The sequence below is a fragment of the Protopterus annectens genome, chromosome 2.part1 (genome assembly GCF_019279795.1).
Source record: "Protopterus annectens isolate FY-2018-M chromosome 2.part1, PAN1.0, whole genome shotgun sequence".
Taxonomy (NCBI): Eukaryota; Metazoa; Chordata; order Ceratodontiformes; family Protopteridae; genus Protopterus; species Protopterus annectens.
Window position 1 is genome coordinate 1,700,097,947 of NC_056729.1, and position 19,277 is coordinate 1,700,117,223.

The window sequence follows — 19,277 nt, forward strand, 5'->3', positions numbered from 1 at the left end:
TTAAGCATTTTTCTTTTACCTAATCAAATACCTGATTTTATTATAAACTTAATGGGAAGATTCATGAAAGACTGAGTTGGTTCATAGGTTCATTGGTGTGTACTAGGCTAATGGGCCTGGAGCCTTTACAAGCCTAGCCCATAGAAGTGCCCTGGCATCGCGCCACCCAACGTTAGTTCCCAGTGCCTCTTATCAAGTAGCGCCACTGGAGTGATCCCTGGGGTGAACTTTCTGATGTCCTTCAAGAATGCAACTGCAGTCATAACATGTGGGTTGTCCTGCCTCAGGCAGCCCTCGGTCGGCCGGATTCCAAAGTCTGGGTCCGACGTCGGCTGATGTCGCATTTCTCTCCGACGTCAGAGCGGCTGGAGTACATAAGCATCAGCAGACGCCATTTTCTTCAGTCTTTCTTGCCGCGCAGTGCCCGAAGCAGAAGCAGTTCGCAAGTGCCGGTCGGTCAGCTCCTGTATTCTATGATACCGAAGTCATCAAAAAGCTAAGCACCCGTTGGGGACCTTTTCTTGCCTCAGCCGATGTCAGAAATTACTGAAAAAGTTAACAATTGTCTTTCTTGTGGTAAACAAATACCTCATAAGGATTTCCACTCTTACTGTCTCCCTTGCCTGGGCCCAGACCACGACGTCTCGGCCTGTGTAGCCTGTGCTCGCTTCAACAAGCGCACTCTCAGGCGCCGGGCGGAGTTCGCTGAAGATTTTTTCGGTGATAATTTTGCTTACACCATGCCGTCGGATCTTCCGACATCGCAAACTCCCAAAAAGTGAAAAGACCGGGACCGACATCCTCGGCCCGCGTCTACCACCGACTCCACGCCAAAACCTAGCGGGAGTGCTCCGGTTCCCTCTGAGACGGTCTCTCCACCGCTCCGAACCGAAGACACCGCATTACCGACGACTCCGTTTCCAGACATCACTCCGACGCCAGTTGTAGATTTTCCTCCGGATACTGAAACCGAGGAAATGCCCGAGAGCATTGCTGTAGACAAGGTCACTCCTGCACGTGGAGCTGCCAGGCCCCCTATGGCCATGTCTATTAAGGCCTACACTGGGGCTAAGGCAGCAAGCAAAACAAAGCATATTACTTCTAAACCCTTACCTCAGCCGACTCCAGAGACACAAATTATGTCCATGGCTGCTGATTTAATTTACATGATTAGAGGTTCACAGGCCCATCCTGAGAGAGGATCCCAGCCTCCTCTTGATAAAAGGCCCTGGGTTGAACCCTCTGACCCTACTCCTTCAGATTAAGATTCTGAGGGCTCTGTCCACTCCGGTAGCCAGGAAGAACTCTTCCAGACCTATGAGGACTCGGATGCAGAAGATTCCATCCCCTCGGCCTCCCCTCCTGAGGATATTTCTTTTGGGGAAGTTCTGCACACCATGAGGGAACATTTCAAGTGGCAAGGTCAGGAATATTCTGATTCTAGGAAACGCCTTAGGACTTTCCTTAAGAAGCCTCAGCACAGGCCCTTAGCTATTCCTCCTGTACTTGATGTTCTGGATGATTTGTATTCTGACTCTAGTGCTACCCCTGATTCTCTTCCTCCTGCTCCAGCCAAGCCAGACTGGTATTACAGGGTCCCAGAAACTCATTCCCATTTATTCAGGGCCCATACTGCTGATTTGGAAACTGTTTCACAGGGGCCTAAAGGAGTTTCAGCCTCCACCTCGAAAAATCCTTTGCCCTCCAACAGGGAAGCTAGGTCATTAGAGAGATGGGGCAAAAAGGTTTACACATCCACTACCTTATCTATGAGAGCTTTAAATTGCCTTTTGCATATGTTACAATAGCAGGATTATCTGTTAGAAGATTTACAAAAACATTAGCCACTCCTGATCCTTTAGACAGGAAGACTTTGCAGGAAGCTGTACATAACACTCAGCAAGTAAGCAATCACTTCCTGCAGTGTGGATATGATGCACTGGAAGCTTCATGTAGGGCAGCTATGACAGGGGCAGTCATTCAGAGACATGCTTGGTTAAAAGATCAACCACTACCAGATCATGTAAAGCAAAACTTCTGGATGCACCTTTGGAAAAGAACAAGCTTTTTGGTGCAAATGCTAAGGATGTGTTAAAGACCATCGAAGAAAAAGCAAAATCAGTTCAGACTGTGAAATATTTCCTCCAGGTTCAACCCCCCAGATTCAGTAGGAATTGGCCTTCAAAAAACTGGTCCTTTCCTAATCCAGAAAAGTTTCAAAGGGGTAAGAACAGACGTGGCCGAGGAAGAGGCCAATACAGAGGCCCTTACAGGGGACGTCAATGGCAGCCAGGAAACCAAAGAAGTGACGCAGGGGTTTCACCTGCCCCACAACCACAATCTCAATGACTTTCCTCTACTACCACCTACCAGGGAACAACTAGAAGCTCCCTTGGGCGGGAAATTATCTCTGTTTGCAGAAAACTGGCACAGACTGACAAAGGACAAATGGATTTTGGACATTATCGACCGAGGGTACAGGTTTCATTTTCATACCTTACCAAGAAAACAAGGCATGCCAAACCTACCACAAAATCAGAGGGCAGAGGCTATCAAGCAAATCACTCTGCTGACTCGGATGAAAGCAATAGAAAGAGTTCCACAACAAGAACAAGACCAGGGTTTTACTCAAGACTGTTCCTTGTTCCAAGAAAAGAATCTCAATGGAGACCAATACTGGACTTGTCCGCATTAAACACCTTTCTCATAGTACCAAAGTTCAAAATGCTGACTCTACAGCAACTCCTTCCCATGCTGGGCAAGGGGTCGTGACTGATTACTCTGGACCTCAAGGAGGCATACCTGCATGTCCCTATCAGACACAGCTGCAGAAGATACCTCAGATTTCTTGCAGGGCCAGAGCATTATCAATTCTCAGCATTGCCATTTGGCTTATCTACTGCGCCCAGAGTATTTACAAAATGCCTGGCTTCAGTAATTGCTCATTGCAGGCTCCAGGGTATACAAATTTACCCGCCCCTGGACGACTGCCTCATACAAGCGGATCGACAAATTGATGTTGACAAAAACCTGGATTATGTCATACGATTACTTCAAGCTCTGGGATACACAGTCAACTTCCAAAAGTCAAGACTGCAGCCATCCCAGCAAATAATCTTCTTAGGAGCCAAACTAGACACAGCCTCTCAGATGGCTTACCTGACAGAAGACAAGCAAGAGAAGTTAACTCATTACTTCAAAGGTTTAGCAAAACTCACCCAGATGACTGCAAGGAGATTCCTACAGGCCCTGGGTTACATGGCATCCTGCATTCCCCTGGTTCCATTAGCAAGACTACACATGAGAAAGCTTCAATGGTACCTAAAAAGCATTTGGTCTCAACACAGCAACAACTTGGAGACAATCATACCACTCATTCCATGCTTACAAAAGGAATTCATATGGTGGGCCTCGGTGAGCCAGGCAAACACAGGTATGTCATTCAAAAAAACACAGATAACACAGACCATGACTACAGACGCCTCAGACCTTGGATGGGGGGCGCACATGGAAGGCAGGTGTATACTAGGACAATGGTCTCCAAAGGAAACACATCTGCATATAAACCAAAAGGAAATGCTGGCAGTAATGCATGCCATCGAGGCCTTTCAACACCAACTCCAGCAAGGCCATTTAATGATACGGACAGACAACACCACTGTGATGTGGTACATAAACAAGCAGGGGGGCACCCACTTTTACCCCCTTTGCAGTCTGACAATGCAGCTTTGGGAGAAATCACTGAGCCTAAACATCCAGTTACAATTCCAGTTTGTTCCAGAAAAAGATAATGTGTTGGCAGACAGCCTAAGCAGGAATTTCACAGATCCACACGAGTGGAGGTTACATCCGAAGGCCTTCAGACAACTCACTTCGACATGGGGCAAGCCAGAAGTGGACCTATTTGCCTCTCACCTCAACCATCTTCTACCAAAATTTTGCACAAGGACATACCATCCAAAAGCTTGGAAAATAGATGCCCTCTCATTCAACTGGAACTCCCTAGCAATCTATGCATTCCCACCTCTGCCACTGATGACCTCAGTATTACTAAAGATCAAAGCAGAGAAACCCAAGGGAATCATAATAGCTCCGGACTGGCCAAGACAACACTGGTACCTACTACTACGGAGCATATGTCACACCAGAAGGTGGGTCCTTCCCCAGTGGCCTCTACTTTTGACTCAACACAATTTCGAAACACTGCATCCAAATCTTCAGACACTGCAGCTAACAGCCTGGGAGATCCCATAAATAACTTCAGCTTATCTCTTTCCAAGGAAGTTCAGTGGATACTAACAGAGGCTCGAAGACCATCCACCAGAAAGGTTTACTTAGCAAAGTGGAAAAGATTCTGCAATTGGAATACCAGCAAGGGACATGATGCATCATTGTTGAACATCCCACTCATCTTGGAATATTTGGCAGATATGTTAAAGAACGGCCTCTCATATTCTTCCATAAAGATACATGCATCTGCTATTTCAGCTAGATACAACACTGATCCTCCTGTTTTTCTCACCCCTTACTAAGGCAATTCCTCAGGGAATCAAGAACATTAAGCCACCAAGAAAGGCCCCAGTGCCAGCCTGGGACCTCAATTTTGTCTTAGAAAACTGACTCTACCTCCATTTGAGCCAGCAGCTTCAGTTGACTTGCAATTTCTCTCATGGAAGACAGCTTTCCTGTTGGCAATTACCTCAGCAAGAAGGGTTTCGGAGCTACAGGCCCTAATGGCAATACCACCCTTTATTATTTTTCACAGAGACAGGGTTTCATTAAGGACCAACCCTACTTTTATGCCAAAGGTGGTATCTAGGGTTTCTTTAAATCAAGCCATTCATCTGCCTGCTTTCTTCCCCAATCCTGAGAATAAGGGGGAAAGACTGTTGCATACCTTGGACATTCACAGACAACTTCGATACTACCTGGACAGAACCAAGGCCAGTAGGAAGTCTGAACAACTTTTTGTAGCTTACGCCCCTGCAGTCCAAGGAAAAGCAATTTCAAAACAGACTATTTCTAAATGGATTGGACATTGCATCAGATTCTGTTATTCCTTTCATGGAAAGACTGTTCCAGCCAATGTCAAACCACATTCCACCAGAGCTACAAGCACCTCTACAGCATTCTTAAGAGGGGTGCCTACCAAGGACATTCTAGAAGCTGCTACATGGAGCTCCGTGCATACATTCTCCAAACACTACAATCTCCCTCTATACTCCACATCCAGAGCAGGCTTTGCTTCGGCAGTCCTGCATGGTTTGATTGCCACACCATCTTTTTCCTAGAGCATTCCTCCTCCCCCAGCTAAGCTATGGTATTCTACCCACGTGTTATGACTGCAGTTGCATTCTTGAAGGACATAGTACAGTTTTGTACCTACCATAAATGTAGATGTCCGATAGACATGCAACTGCAGTGGGATTTTCCCTCCCTCCATACCCCTCTATGCCTAGGGTCCACTCCTATCCCTGTTACTCTTAGCTGGGGATATCTGTTATGGTGTATTTGTTTTATTGCTCATTTATTTGTTTGGAATCCTGTTTTTTGTCTTCCAATTTGATTACAGCCTTCCTTGGAGGGCACCTGGCATCTGGGGCAAGAAACACTGAAGAAAATGGCGTCGGCTGATGCTTATGTACTCCAGCCGCTCTGACGTCGGAGAGAAATGCTACATCAGCTGACGTCGGACCCAGACTTTGGAATCCGGCCGACTGAGGGCTGCCTGAGGCAGGACAACCCACATGTTATGACTGCAGTTGCATGTCTATCGGACATCTACATTTATGGTAGGTACAAAACTGTACTTTTCGCATCCACTCATCAAGTTTTCTCTTGAAGAGGGCCAGTGAGGTGCTCTGCTTGACATGTATGGGAGGTCTATTCAAGAGCATGGGCAGTCTCTGGGTTATGGACCTGTCCCTCCACCATGTTCTCTTGATTGTGGTAGTGAGGTGGAGGTCTCTGGAGCGTGTGGTGCGAAGGGATTGGTATTTCTTTAGATGTAGCATTTCTAACAGAGCTGGGTCAGACATGATTTTGTAAGTCAAGTAGAGATCGCCTCTTAGACGATATGAGACAGAGAATAGCATCAGTGGAATATTTGAGTCTGTCTGGTAAGCCTTCCTTAGGCTGTGTGGAATATTCACATAAGGGACTCTACCCTAAGCCCTGAGATTGGTCCATTTCCGTACCAGTTCCTTTTCCACCACTCAGCACCCTTGTACCCTCCCTGTATGATCTCAGAATGCCTTTAAACAACAAAACTGTAATGGCTGAACTTCAGAAAAAGAATGCTTGTTAACCAACTCACTTAACTGGCTGGAATAAAGCTTTTGAAAAAACTTCAAGGCGTCTTATTTGTCCAGTTGAGAAGGGATTAGAAGCATTCTTCTAGATCTAATTAGAAAATGTATGATATTTCAGTATTTTTTTTTTTTATTTCTCCAAATCTTTTGGGTTTCTAATACCATGACAGGAATGAACCCCATTCCTAAGTCGAAGTATGATTAAAGTTCATGAAATTAGTATTGTTTCAAGTTTTGATGTCAGCCAGAATTGTTCTTCGCAACACTCGCAATGTGCCCAGTAATGACTCCTGCAATTTGTACGGAGTTACATGTATTGAAAGCATATCTAAATACAGTTGTGGATTCTTTTTCATAAGACCCGTTGCTCCTAATATTATTGGAACTGTCTGGGTATCTTTCTTCTACATTGCTCTCATTTCTGCCTGCATTTTTTTTCTTCTATATGGTTTCCTGTTAAGTTAATTATCTAAACATGGATAAAAAAGTAGTCATTAGTTTGTTTGTGTCTTTCAGCTTTTCCCGGTTAGGGGTCGCCACAGCGGAACTCCGGTCCGCCAATGATTGGTAGTGGATTTTTACGTACCGGGTTACCAGCCCTGACGCACAACCTTCAACGAAGGCACACCCCATTCACGTATGCCTCCACACAGAATACGCTCTAGCTGAGAATCGAACAGGACAACGTCTTGATGATCAGAGATAAGATGATCAGCTTTAACAATTGGCTTAAACTCTGGTGTCATTCAAAGGGGATCCAATGTCTGTCTGCCTGGGATGACATGCTGGACAAGCCACACTGCTTCGCAAGGGACGGCTTGCACCTGTCACCCCTGGGATTCCGGATATTGGCAAAGGCTCTTGCCACCCCCATAGTGCCTTTTTTAGGCAAGGCTCAAATTCTAAACCTACCACCCTAGAACACAAAAAAAGGAAAACTAAGGGTAATGCTGCTCAATGCCAGAAGTCTAAATCTCAAAATGCACGCACTCGAGGCCCTTCTCAGTATGGAGAACATCGATGTCTGTGCAGTGACAGAAACCTGGTTCAAGGCTCCTGAGAGCACCCCAGCACTATCAGGTTTTACCTCTTATCATGCTGCCCGCCCCAAAATCCGGACAATACCAAGAAAGGAGGGGGTATCCATATTCATCAAAGACACCCACACCAAGACTGGTGGCAACGCACGATGCATCGGAGACCATCCAGGTGCAATTAACCATAGGCAAGACTGCTCTGCAAATTGTAGCATGTTACAGGCCACCCTCACAAACTCAGGAACCTCACATGGCCTTCCTGAAAACACTAGAGGGGATAAATGTATCACCAAACACCATCATACTAGGTGACTTCAATTACCCTAATATAGACTGGGAACACTGAGCCTAAACATCCAGTTACAATTCCAGTTTGTTCCAGAAAAGATAATGTGTTGGCAGACAGCCTAAGCAGGAATTTCACAGATCCACCGCAGTGGAGGTTACATCCGAAGGCCTTCAGACAACTCACTTCGACATGGGGCAAGCCAGAAGTGGACCTATTTGCCTCTCACCTCAACCATCTTCTGCAAAATTTTGCACAAGGACATACCATCCAAAAGCTTGGAAAATAGATGCCCTCTCATTCAACTGGAACTCCCTAGCAATCTATGCATTCCCACCTCTGCCACTGATGACCTCAGTATTACTAAAGATCAAAGCAGAGAAACCCAAGGGAATCATAATAGCTCCGGACTGGCCAAGACAACACTGGTACCTACTACTACGGAGCATATGTCACACCAGAAGGTGGGTCCTTCCCCAGTGGCCTCTACTTTTGACTCAACACAATTTCGAAACACTGCATCCAAATCTTCCAGACACTGCAGCTAACAGCCTGGGAGATCCCGCCTTATAAATAACTTCAGCTTATCTCTTTCCAAGGAAGTTCAGTGGATACTAACAGAGGCTCGAAGACCATCCACCAGAAAGGTTTACTTAGCAAAGTGGAAAAGATTCTGCAATTGGAATACCAGCAAGGGACATGATGCATCATTGTTGAACATCCCACTCATCTTGGAATATTTGGCAGATATGTTAAAGGACGGCCTCTCATATTCTTCCATAAAGATACATGCATCTGCTATTTCAGCTAGATACAACACTGATCCTCCTGTTTTTTCTCACCCTTACTAAGGCAATTCCTCAGGGGAATCAAGAACATTAGCCACCAAGAGGCCCCAGTGCCAGCCTGGGACCTCAATTTTGTCTTAGAAAAACTGACTCTACCTCCATTTGAGCCAGCAACTAGTTGACTTGCAATTTCTCTCATGGAAGACAGCTTTCCTGTTGGCAATTACCTCAGCAAGAAGGGTTTCGGAGCTACAGGCCCTGGGTAAATGGCAATACCACCCTTTATTATTTTCACAGAGACAGGGTTTCATTAAGGACCAACCCTACTTTTATGCCAAAAGGTGGTATCTAGGGTTTCTTTAAATCAAGCCATTCATCTGCCTGCTTTCTTCCCCAATCCTACAAAGAGAATGGGGAAGAAGACTGTTGCATACCTTGGACATTCACAGACAACCGATACCTGGACAGAACCAAGGCCAGTAGGAAGTCTGAACAACTTTTGTAGCTTACGCCCTGCAGTCCAAGGAAAAGCAATTTCAAAACAGACCCCAATATTTCTAAATGGATTGGACATTGCATCAGATTCTGTTATTCCTTTCATGGAAAGACTGTTCCAGCCAATGTCAAACCACATTCCACCAGAGCTACAAGCACCTCTACAGCATTCTTAAGAGGGGTGCCTACCAAGGACATTCTAGAAGCTGCTACATGGAGCTCCGTGCATACATTCTCCAAACACTACAATCTCCCTCTATACTCCACATCCAGAGCAGGCTTTGCTTCGGCAGTCCTGCATGGTTTGATTGCCACACCATCTTTTCCTAGAGCATTCTCCTCCCCAGCTAAGCTATGGTATTCTACCCGTGTTATGACTGCAGTTGCATTCTTGAAGGACATAGTACAGTTTTGTACCTACCATAAATGTAGATGTCCGATAGACATGCAACTGCAGTTTCCCTCCCTCCATACCCCTCTGTGCCTAGGGTCCACTCCTATCCCTGTTACTCTTATCTGGGATATCTGTTATGGTGTATTTGTTTTATTGCTCATTTATTTGTTTGGAATCCTGTTTTGTCTTCCAATTTGATTACAGCCTTCCTTGGAGAGGCACCTGGCATCTGGGGCAAGAAACACTGAAGAAAATGGCGTCGGCTGATGCTTATGTACTCCAGCGCTCACTGGCGTCGGAGAGAAATGCTACATCAGCCGACGTCGGACCCAGACTTTGGAATCCGGCCGACTGAGGGCTGCCTGAGGCAGGACAACCCACATGTTATGACTGCAGTTGCATGTCTATCGGACATCTACATTTATGGTAGGTACAAAACTGTACTTTTCGCATCCACTCATCAAGTTTTCTCTTGAAGAGGGCCAGTGAGGTGCTCTGCTTGACATGTATGGGAGGTCTATTCAAGAGCATGGTCAGTCTCTGGGTTATGGACCTGTCCCTCCACCATGTTCTCTTGATTGTGGTAGTGAGGTGGAGGTCTCTGGAGCGTGTGGTGCGAAGGGATTGGTATTTCTTTAGATGTAGCATTTCTAACAGAGCTGGGTCAGACATGATTTTGTAAGTCAAGTAGAGATCGCCTCTTAGACGATATGAGACAGAGAATAGCATCAGTGGAATATTTGAGTCTGTCTGGTAAGCCTTCCTTAGGCTGTGTGGAATATTCACATAAGGGACTCTACCCTAAGCCCTGAGATTGGTCCATTTCCGTACCAGTTCCTTTTCCACCACTCAGCACCCTTGTACCCTCCCTGTATGATCTCAGAATGCCTTTAAACAACAAAACTGTAATGGCTGAACTTCAGAAAAAGAATGCTTGTTAACCAACTCACTTAACTGGCTGGAATAAAGCTTTTGAAAAAACTTCCAGGCGTCTTTTATTTGTCCAGTTGAGAAGGGATTAGAAGCATTCTTCTAGATCTAATTAGAAAATGTATATTTCAGTATTTTTTTTTTTTATTTCTCCAAATCTTTTGGGTTTCTAATACCATGACAGGAATGAACCCCATTCCTAAGTCGAAGTATGATTAAAGTTCATGAAATTAGTATTGTTTCAAGTTTTGATGTCAGCCAGAATTGTTCTTAACTTTTCATAATGTGCCCAGTAATGACTCCTGCAATTTGTACGGAGTTACATGTATTGAAAGCATATCTAAATACAGTTGTGGATTCTTTTTCATAAGACCCGTTGCTCCTAATATTATTGGAACTGTCTGGGTATCTTTCTTCTACATTGCTCTCATTTCTGCCTGCATTTTTTTTCTTCTATATGGTTTCCTGTTAAGTTAATTATCTAAACATGGATAAAAAAGTAGTCATTAGTTTGTTTGTGTCTTTCAGCTTTTCCCGGTTAGGGGTCGCCACAGCGGAACTCCGGTCCGCCAATGATTGGTAGTGGATTTTTACGTGCAGGTTACCAGCCCTGGCCTTTACAACCTTCAACGAAGGCACACCCCATTCACGTATGCCTCCACACAGAATACGCTCTAGCTGAGAATCGAACAGGACAACGTCTTGATGTAAATCTAATGTACGGAAGCGAGCAACACACTACAGTTTCACGGTGTGCAATAAAAATAAATACTTCCATGATTTATGTGCCATAGAAACTGTTAGAAATATCCTTTTTAAGTGTAGTTCTTTGGGACACAGTATAAATGTGTTTGTGTTTATAACTCTTTAAGTAGTGGCCCATGCAGAAACACTCTAATTTTACAATGTTAACAAGTACAGCAAATGTGATAGTTGTGCAGCACATTACTGTGGAAAAAAGTACAAGTGATGAGAGAGAGCAGTTTCAAATGAAACAGATTCTCAGTGTGTAAAATAGATGTGTAGTCTGTATGAGACCATAATACATATTATACAACGATCCCCATTAATATTCAAAAATGCGCACGCTGATTGGTCAGCGTGCACGTTGTAAATCAGACTTATACTAATGGAAAAAGGTCCGGTCGCCCGGACTTTTTACATTAGTATAAGTCTTTTTTTACAGCAACGGAGAACGCAAGATCTCCGTTGCTTTTTAGACACTGCCTCGCTATGTTAAAGGAGTTTAACACAGCGAGACAGCTTTAAAAAAATTAACTGAGATCTTCCTTTCTCCGTTGCTTTTTTTAAAACTGTCTCGCTATGTTAAACTCCATTTTAACATACCTTAGACACTTTGTAAAAAGCAATGGAGATCTTGCTTTCTCCATTGCTTCCACCCACAGCTCTGATGTACTGCATAAGCATGCGCAGTACATCAGAACTGCCGCAGGATACCAGACAGCTGCGGAAGGGCAACAAGGAGGCCTTATACAATGCCATTATTTAAGAAAAGTAAGTTTTTTTTCTTCTTAAATAATTCATAGATTCATAGATTAGTACTAAGCTAACTGCCCTTGTGAGCCATTTTAAGCCTAGCCAATTATCCCTTGAGACTCAAACCCTGCACCTTGTGTTTTATCATTGAATAAAAGCAATAACCCATGCCTGGGTGTGGGTATTGCTGGATTTAGCCACAGTTGTCTTTGTTTGGCTTCGCCCTCGTGACCAAACCACACCAACCGTGGGTAAATCAGCATTACCCACACCCAGGTGTGGGTTTATTGCTATAATCACCAACTGGAACAACATAAAAGCAATTGCTAAAGCATGGAGGAACCTTCCTATTAATATCCTATCAAACCCCATCTTTCCACTTTTCAAACATGGGCTAAAGGAATTTCTAAGTAAAGCATGGGTATGCTCCTGCTATAAACCAGGGTAGGAAAATTGCATTTGTATTCTTCCCAACACGCTGCTGTCCTCTTCCCAATTTTCTGTCTGCTTTTTCTTTCTTATCTGCAGTTTCATTACTTGTTATACATATTTTCCTCTCCTTTTCCCTCCCTTCTTCACTGACTTTCTATAGATTTCACACCCTTCAAATTACTTAGTCCTCCATTTTTCTCCATAATCCACACCTCATAATTACATTGTTCCCAACTGCTCAGATTTTTGCAGAATATTCAAATTTTTGCCTCGTATTTTTAGTCTATTCATAATTTTTTTTGTTTTTGGGGAAATCACTAAGGATTGAAGTCATTAAAATAATGACACACACTTCAACTTCAGACTTCATATCTTTCAAGAAGTGCAAGCTAACACAAATTCTGGTATCCTATTAATTTTCTAAATTTATAAGAAGAATATTTAAAATCTCCCTATTTTTAGACTTTTGTCCTACCATTATTTTTAGGTTTTGTCCAGTTTATTGTGTTAATAGGTTGAGAGGTATGCATAATTAGTGTCTTCTAATAAACGTTCTATCACCTTTTGTTTCACAAGCCTTTCACCATTTTTTTCAAAATAAATTTCCGTATACCTTTCTATCTGCATACCTCTTAACCCCAAATTGCTAACCCATAATAATGATAAGCTCACTCTTTCCTTTGTTATGTTTTTCTTTAATGGGATGCTATTAACCATACCAGACCTAATCATGTTACTTTTAGAAATGTATTTTAAATGCATTTTAATTGATTGCCCTGTTATTTTGAAAACAATCAAATGTACCTTGGAAATTTTCTCCCAGGGCCTCCACTGAAAATGAGTATTCTAGACCCAGCCAGACTTTCTTTGTATACAAATGTCAATAAATAAATAAATAAAGTTGTATGCACAAATTGTTTTTACAGCTGAATAGGAAATGGACTTGTGTCTAAGTATACGTGCGCGCACACACACACGATATAAAAAGTGTACACACCCCTGTTAAAATGCCAAGTTTTTGTGATATAAAAAAATGACCACAATAAATCATTTCAAGTCTTTTCCCACCTTTAATGTGACCTATAACCTGTACAATCAATTGAAAAACAAACAAATCTGTTAGGGGAAAAATATTAAATATAAAAATATTAAATATTATTATTGAAATATTATTGAATTAACCCACGGTTCGCAGAAGACTGCAAACTAGGAACCATAATCAAAACTCCTAACGATGTGGACATACTACAAAAGGGCCTCACTGAGACAGATGCCTAGTGTCAAAGCCATGGCATGAAGCTCAATGCCGGTGTATTGTCATCCCCTTTGGTAAAAACTCTGTACCCATGAACTATCATGTAGCTGGTAGTCTACTTAATGCCGAAAATGTGATGAGACCTTGGGACACAGGTGGACAGTAGTCTCTCCTTTGATAATCACATCGCCACAGTGGTCACGAAATCCTTCTACGTGGCTCACCTCATCACAAAAGGTTTTTCATCCAGAAAAAAACAGGTCATTGTTCCCCTCTACTCATCACACATTAGACCCATTATAGAGTACAATGCTCTTTTTGGTATGTACCTCACAAGACATCTACAACAACTGGAAAGGCCACAGAAATACCTCACAAAAAGGATTACTGGCCTCAAAAAACTCCAGCTTTACTCTGTCGCATATCGCCTACTCAGAGGCAATCTCTGCCTAACATACAAAGCTATGTCAAACCCAAAGCTGTTGGACATGCTCCACTTAAAGAAATCCCAATCCCTACGAGCTACACGCTCTGGGGACCTAAACCTTGTCACCACAATAAACAGAACATGCTGGAGGGATAGATTCCTGTCCCAGAGACTTCCCATACTCTGGAACAGACTACCTATGTCAAACAGTGCTCCTCATTAGCACTCTTCAAGAAAAATCTTGATGATTGGATGGGAGATAGGAAATTCACCCCGGGGATCACTTCTGTGGCTCTGCTCGACAGGGGCACAGGAAAATAATTTTCTTGGGTGGCGAAAGCCAGGGTACATTTTTGGTTAGGCTTATATAGGCCCTAGGGCCAGTAGCCTAGTACCCTCCTATGAACCTATGAATAAAAAACGTACATTAAGCTGGCTGCTTAAGTGTGCACACCCTTAAACTAAAACTTTGAATGTTGGAATTTAAATCAAAAGGTGCTTCAACAGTCATCTTGGGTACACACCTGCCATCAATTAAAGAGTCTCTGATTAACCCCAATTAAAGTTCAACTGTCCTAGTAGGATTTTCCTGACATTTACTCATTTGCCTGCTACAGCAAAACCCATGGTTCACAGGCAGCTTACAAAACATCAAAGGCATCTCATTGTTAAATGGTAGGGAAAGGTAGGAGAAGGGTACAAAAAAATTTGCACAACATTGGATATACCATGGAACACAGTGAACACAATCATCAAAAGGTGGAGAAAATGTGGGACAACAGTGACGTTGCAAAGAACTGAACATCCCTCCAAAATTGATGAAAAGACGAGAAGAAAACTTCAGGGAGGCTTCTAAGAGACCTACGGCAACACTGAAGGAGCTGCAGGAATTTCAGGCAAGTACTGGTTGTGTATTACATGTGACAACAATCTCCTGTATTCTTCATATGTCTAGATTATGGGGTAGGGTTGCAACACGGAAGCCTTTTCTTTATCAGAAAAACATCCAGGGCCGGCTAAAATTTGCAAAACAATACATAAAGTCTCCCAAAAGCATGTGGGAAAATGTGTTATGGCCTGATGAGACCAAGGTTGAACTTTTCGGCCACAATTCCAAAAGGTACGTGTGGTGGGAAAACACGTAGCATGACAAAGAGCGGCATCCCCACTGTGAAGCAGGGCGGTGGCAGTATCATGCTTAGGGATTTCTTTTTTCTTCAGCTGGAAGGGCTTTAATCAAGGTGGAGGGAATTCTGAATAGTTCCAAATACCAGTCACTTTTGGCCCAAAGCCTTCAGGCGTCTGCTAGAAAGCTGAAGATGAAGAGGAATTTCGCCTTTCAACACGACAATGACACCAAGCATACATCCAGATCAAATAAGAATGGTTTCATCAGAAGAAAATTAAAGTTTTGGAATGGCCCAGCCAGAGTCCAAACCTAAATCCAATAGAAAATCTGTGGGGTGATCTGAAGAGGGCTGTGCACAAGAAATGCCCTTGGAATCTGATAGATTCGGAGCGCTTTTGCAAGGAAGAGTGGGCAAATATTGTCAAGTCAAGATGTGCCGTGCTGATAGACTCCTACCCAAGAAGACTGAATACTGTAATTAAATCAAAAGGTGCTTCAATAAAGTATTAGTTTAAGGGTGTGCACATTTATTCAACCAGCTTATTGTAGGTTTTTTATTTTTTTATATTTTTTCCCTTAACAAATTTGTTTATTTTCAATTGAATTGTACAGGTTATAGGTCACATTAAAGATGGGAAAAGTTTTGAAATTATTTATTGTGGTCTCATTTTTTATATCACAAAAACCTGTCATTTTAACAAGGGTGTGTACACTTTTTATATATACAAGGGTGAAGGGTTCTCATGAAAGTTATGATTGTCGTATTATCAGGGTGGTAGGGAAATAGAACTGTGGAAGTAGAGGGTAAGAGACTAATAGGATGGTTGAAGGGCTGTGGTTTCGTACAACATGCAGTCAAAGGGGTGTATGGAAGTAGCATATCTGCGGATCACAACTTTTGAGGTAAAGTGTTAGATGTGTACTCTGTAATTGATGATTCGGTTTATTGTATTTTGAGGTAATTTTTTTTTTAATTTGGATAATTCATAGGGTTTTACTGTTGGGGGCTGAATTTTAAAGTTAGGGTTGGGTTTTACCATTAGGGAGGGGGTTTTAGGGTTATAGATGGGTTTTTAGGCTTAAAGTGGGGTTAGCGAAAGAGCTTTTGGGTTGAACTTGTAGGGTTGGGGATGGGAGTGTTAGGGTTAGCGGAGTTTTAGGATTAGAATGAGGGGCAGAGTTTTAAACTTTGGGAGAGTTGATTTTAAGGTTATGGTTAAAGTGGGGGTTTTAGTGTTAAGAATGGAGTTGCAGAGTTAGTTTTTTGGATATTTAAATCACATTGGTTTCTTACAGCAGTCCGGTATAACTCATGTTTGCATTCATGGAACCAAGATACACAAATGAGTTACTCATCATATGTTGAAGATTGCAGAGGTCGTGAGGTAGATTTATTAGCATTTCCAGTTTGAGATTGCATAAGGTTTTTCTTTTCTTGAAATTATTTATTTTATTAGATTTCTTTATTTCTCCTGCATAGTCATGGAAGAACTGGCACAAGCTCCTTTCAAGCCCGTTATCCTAGACCTCATTAAATACCTAACCTGGAAAACTCCTTTGATAACTTTAAAATCTCGGGGACCCACATTACGAAGTCCTGAGATGTGAAGACCAAATGGCCAACAATCTGGACTTGTATTAAGTACAAGATTGCCATTTTCAAAGTATTCCCTTTGCTCTAAGGTATGGCAGTCTCAAAGTTTTATTATGTACAAGTTCAGGGAAAGCTTGCCTCCAGCAAAAGAACAAGTTTAAAGGAGAAGACTGATGTTAGAAATTCATTCCCCATTTTTTTCTTTTTCTTTTTTTTTTTTTTTTGATATCTTGAGACTTGGCAAACTGAGCCTTGAGATTTCATTAGGAAGCCACTTTATTTGCTATCATCTCAGCTAAAAGAATTTCAGAATTACATACCTTTCTAGTCTTTCATAAGGACATGGTCAGTATTAGAACCAGTTGTTCATTTATGTCATAATTAGTGTCGGAGTTCTCCCTCATGCACATTGTTCAAGTGACTGTTTTCTTTCCTAACCTCCAGAGTAAGAGAAAAAATTCTAGACTACTTAACAATTCAGTTGTGTATATACATTAATCTGTATAAGACCAAGAACATCAGAGTCTTAGATCAGCTGTTTGTGAGCTGTTTTGTTGGTGTAGAGGGTGAAGGTCTGACTGTTGCCTAGCTGACACGGGTTTGATTAGCAGTTCAGGTGACTGACAGAACAGCAGAGAGGCATGGGCGTTACCATCCCTGGTAGGAAAGCAGCTCTGTGGTAGTCTCCTGGTGGAGGCTAGGGACATCACTACTGGGAGAAGTGGTCCAAAGGTGAATAGAGTGGGGATATGGCTGAACTGCAGCAGAGGCATGGTGAAATGCCTCATGTTCCCATTGCAGGCCTGTCCTGTGGATACAAGCATGAGAAATTTGTGTATGGGGATAACACAGTATTTCACAACAGACCCTCTTGGGACAGATGTTGACAGCCAGACCACCAAGATGCCCTTACGATCCATGCCATTCACATCTCTGTCAGAGTAAGTCCTGGGAGGGGGGTTAGGAGGTTACTGGTCGACCTGACAGTGGACATGGGGTGCTGGCTAAGGAGTGGTAGGATGATGCAGAGGGGAGGAAAAGCTCTGGCCAGCTCAGTCAGATGCCTGAACTGCTGATTGATTTTGGGCTATGCAGTAATTGGGCTTTATTTATCCCTGTACTCCACTGGGCTGGCTGCATTGTTATAACATGTATTTCTAACTTATGTTGTATTTGGAATGCATTTACCATTGCAATTTTTTTATTATTTTGGTTTGAGTTTGTATATTTATTGCTCTTCCCACTTTGCTTTAAAGTACTTAAGAGTAAATACAAGTAGTTTAGCCGAGTTGCTGAAGACTTCCACTTCAGCACGTACTCTAGCATGGACTGTTACTGAAGTAAATTTTTGAAATGGGTCGATTTATGTGGCAAAAAAGCATAACGTCTGGGTCTTGGAACTTCTCAGCCATTCAGAGATTGGGGGGGGGGGGGCAGTAACAAAGATTCAACATTCTTCAAGTCCCTTCCACCATAGCAGTAGGGTTTCTTTTTGGGCTCCAGAATCCCTAGAGAGGTAAAAATATGCAGGGATACCAGCTTATGTACACTTTGCTTTGATGCAATAGCCCCTACTTAACCTTCCTAGTACTTCTAAACTTGCATGATGCCCTTCCCCTCTTATTATCTACATACAAAATGGCCTTATTATCTACATACAAAATGGCCATTATAGTGTTTGTCCTCCTTTCCACATAGCTGGCTCTGTTCTGTTACCCCTCCAACTATTTCTTTGTGATGACATTGAGTCTTGGGTACCATCAACTTTAGCAGTAATTATGCTCTGTTCTACAGAGATGGCTTAGTTATGTCTTGTTTTATGGCTGTACTGACATTTCTGTTATATAATGCCTGAGATTTTTTATATGTAACTTTTTCCATGTGCTTTTGTAATAATCATATAAAATACTATGAAATCATTTTAAATATTAAAAAAATGTTAAAAGTATTTATGATCATAGGTTGAAAGAGGGAAGAAAAAAAGAGGAAGGTACATTTTCAGTAAGGAAATGGAAGCCAAAGTAGGCCTTGTATGCCTCTGAGTAGGGATATACTAAAACATGACAGAGAATGGAGGAACTTCATGCTATTTCTATGAAATCGTGCTGTGTTTGTTAATGTATGTGGCCTTTGCCTTTTATAGTGTTTGTCATAGGGTCTGCAGCTACATAAAATCTATTCTTTATAGAATATCTAACTGGTTTAAATGTATATTCTTTGTAGCTTACAAACAGTGTGTTACAGTTTTAAACTAAGTTGATTTAATTTATTTTACAGCTATTGTCAATCCCAAGAACCCAAAGGAATCGCCAAAATCTTTCAGCTTTGATTATTCCTACTGGTCACATACCTCAGTAAGTATACGTATATAATACACACACACACACACACACTGAATGTCTTTCCGTCTAGAAAAGCCTGGACCCAGTTTTTGCTGAGTCAGCGTACTCACTTTTGTACAATCTTCTTCCACAGCTCCATGTCAAAAGCAGACACCAACTGCCCTCTTATGATCTACAAGCAGCAGATTTCTACCAGCTGTTTTGCGTATTTATTTTTAAGTTGCATTGCTTAGAAATTGCCTATTGACACCATTGTGTTGTTACTGCTAAGAAATTGCTTGTTTAGGAAATTGGTTTAATTCCCACAGTTGTCACATGCTTTTTGTTTGAATTGGAACATGCAGTATGCTAGAAATATCT

General features: G+C 42.4%; 1 protein-coding gene across 1 annotated transcript in view; it reads left to right on the top strand.

The window, feature by feature from the left end:
• KIF1B (kinesin family member 1B) overlaps positions 1 to 19,277 on the top strand; it is a gene marked incomplete in the record, with an annotated part of 2,363,676 nt that overhangs the window by 355,353 nt on the left and 1,989,046 nt on the right. The window contains 1 exon segment of the mRNA XM_044063146.1: positions 18,853 to 18,929. Coding sequence (XP_043919081.1) covers positions 18,853 to 18,929 — 77 coding nt within the window.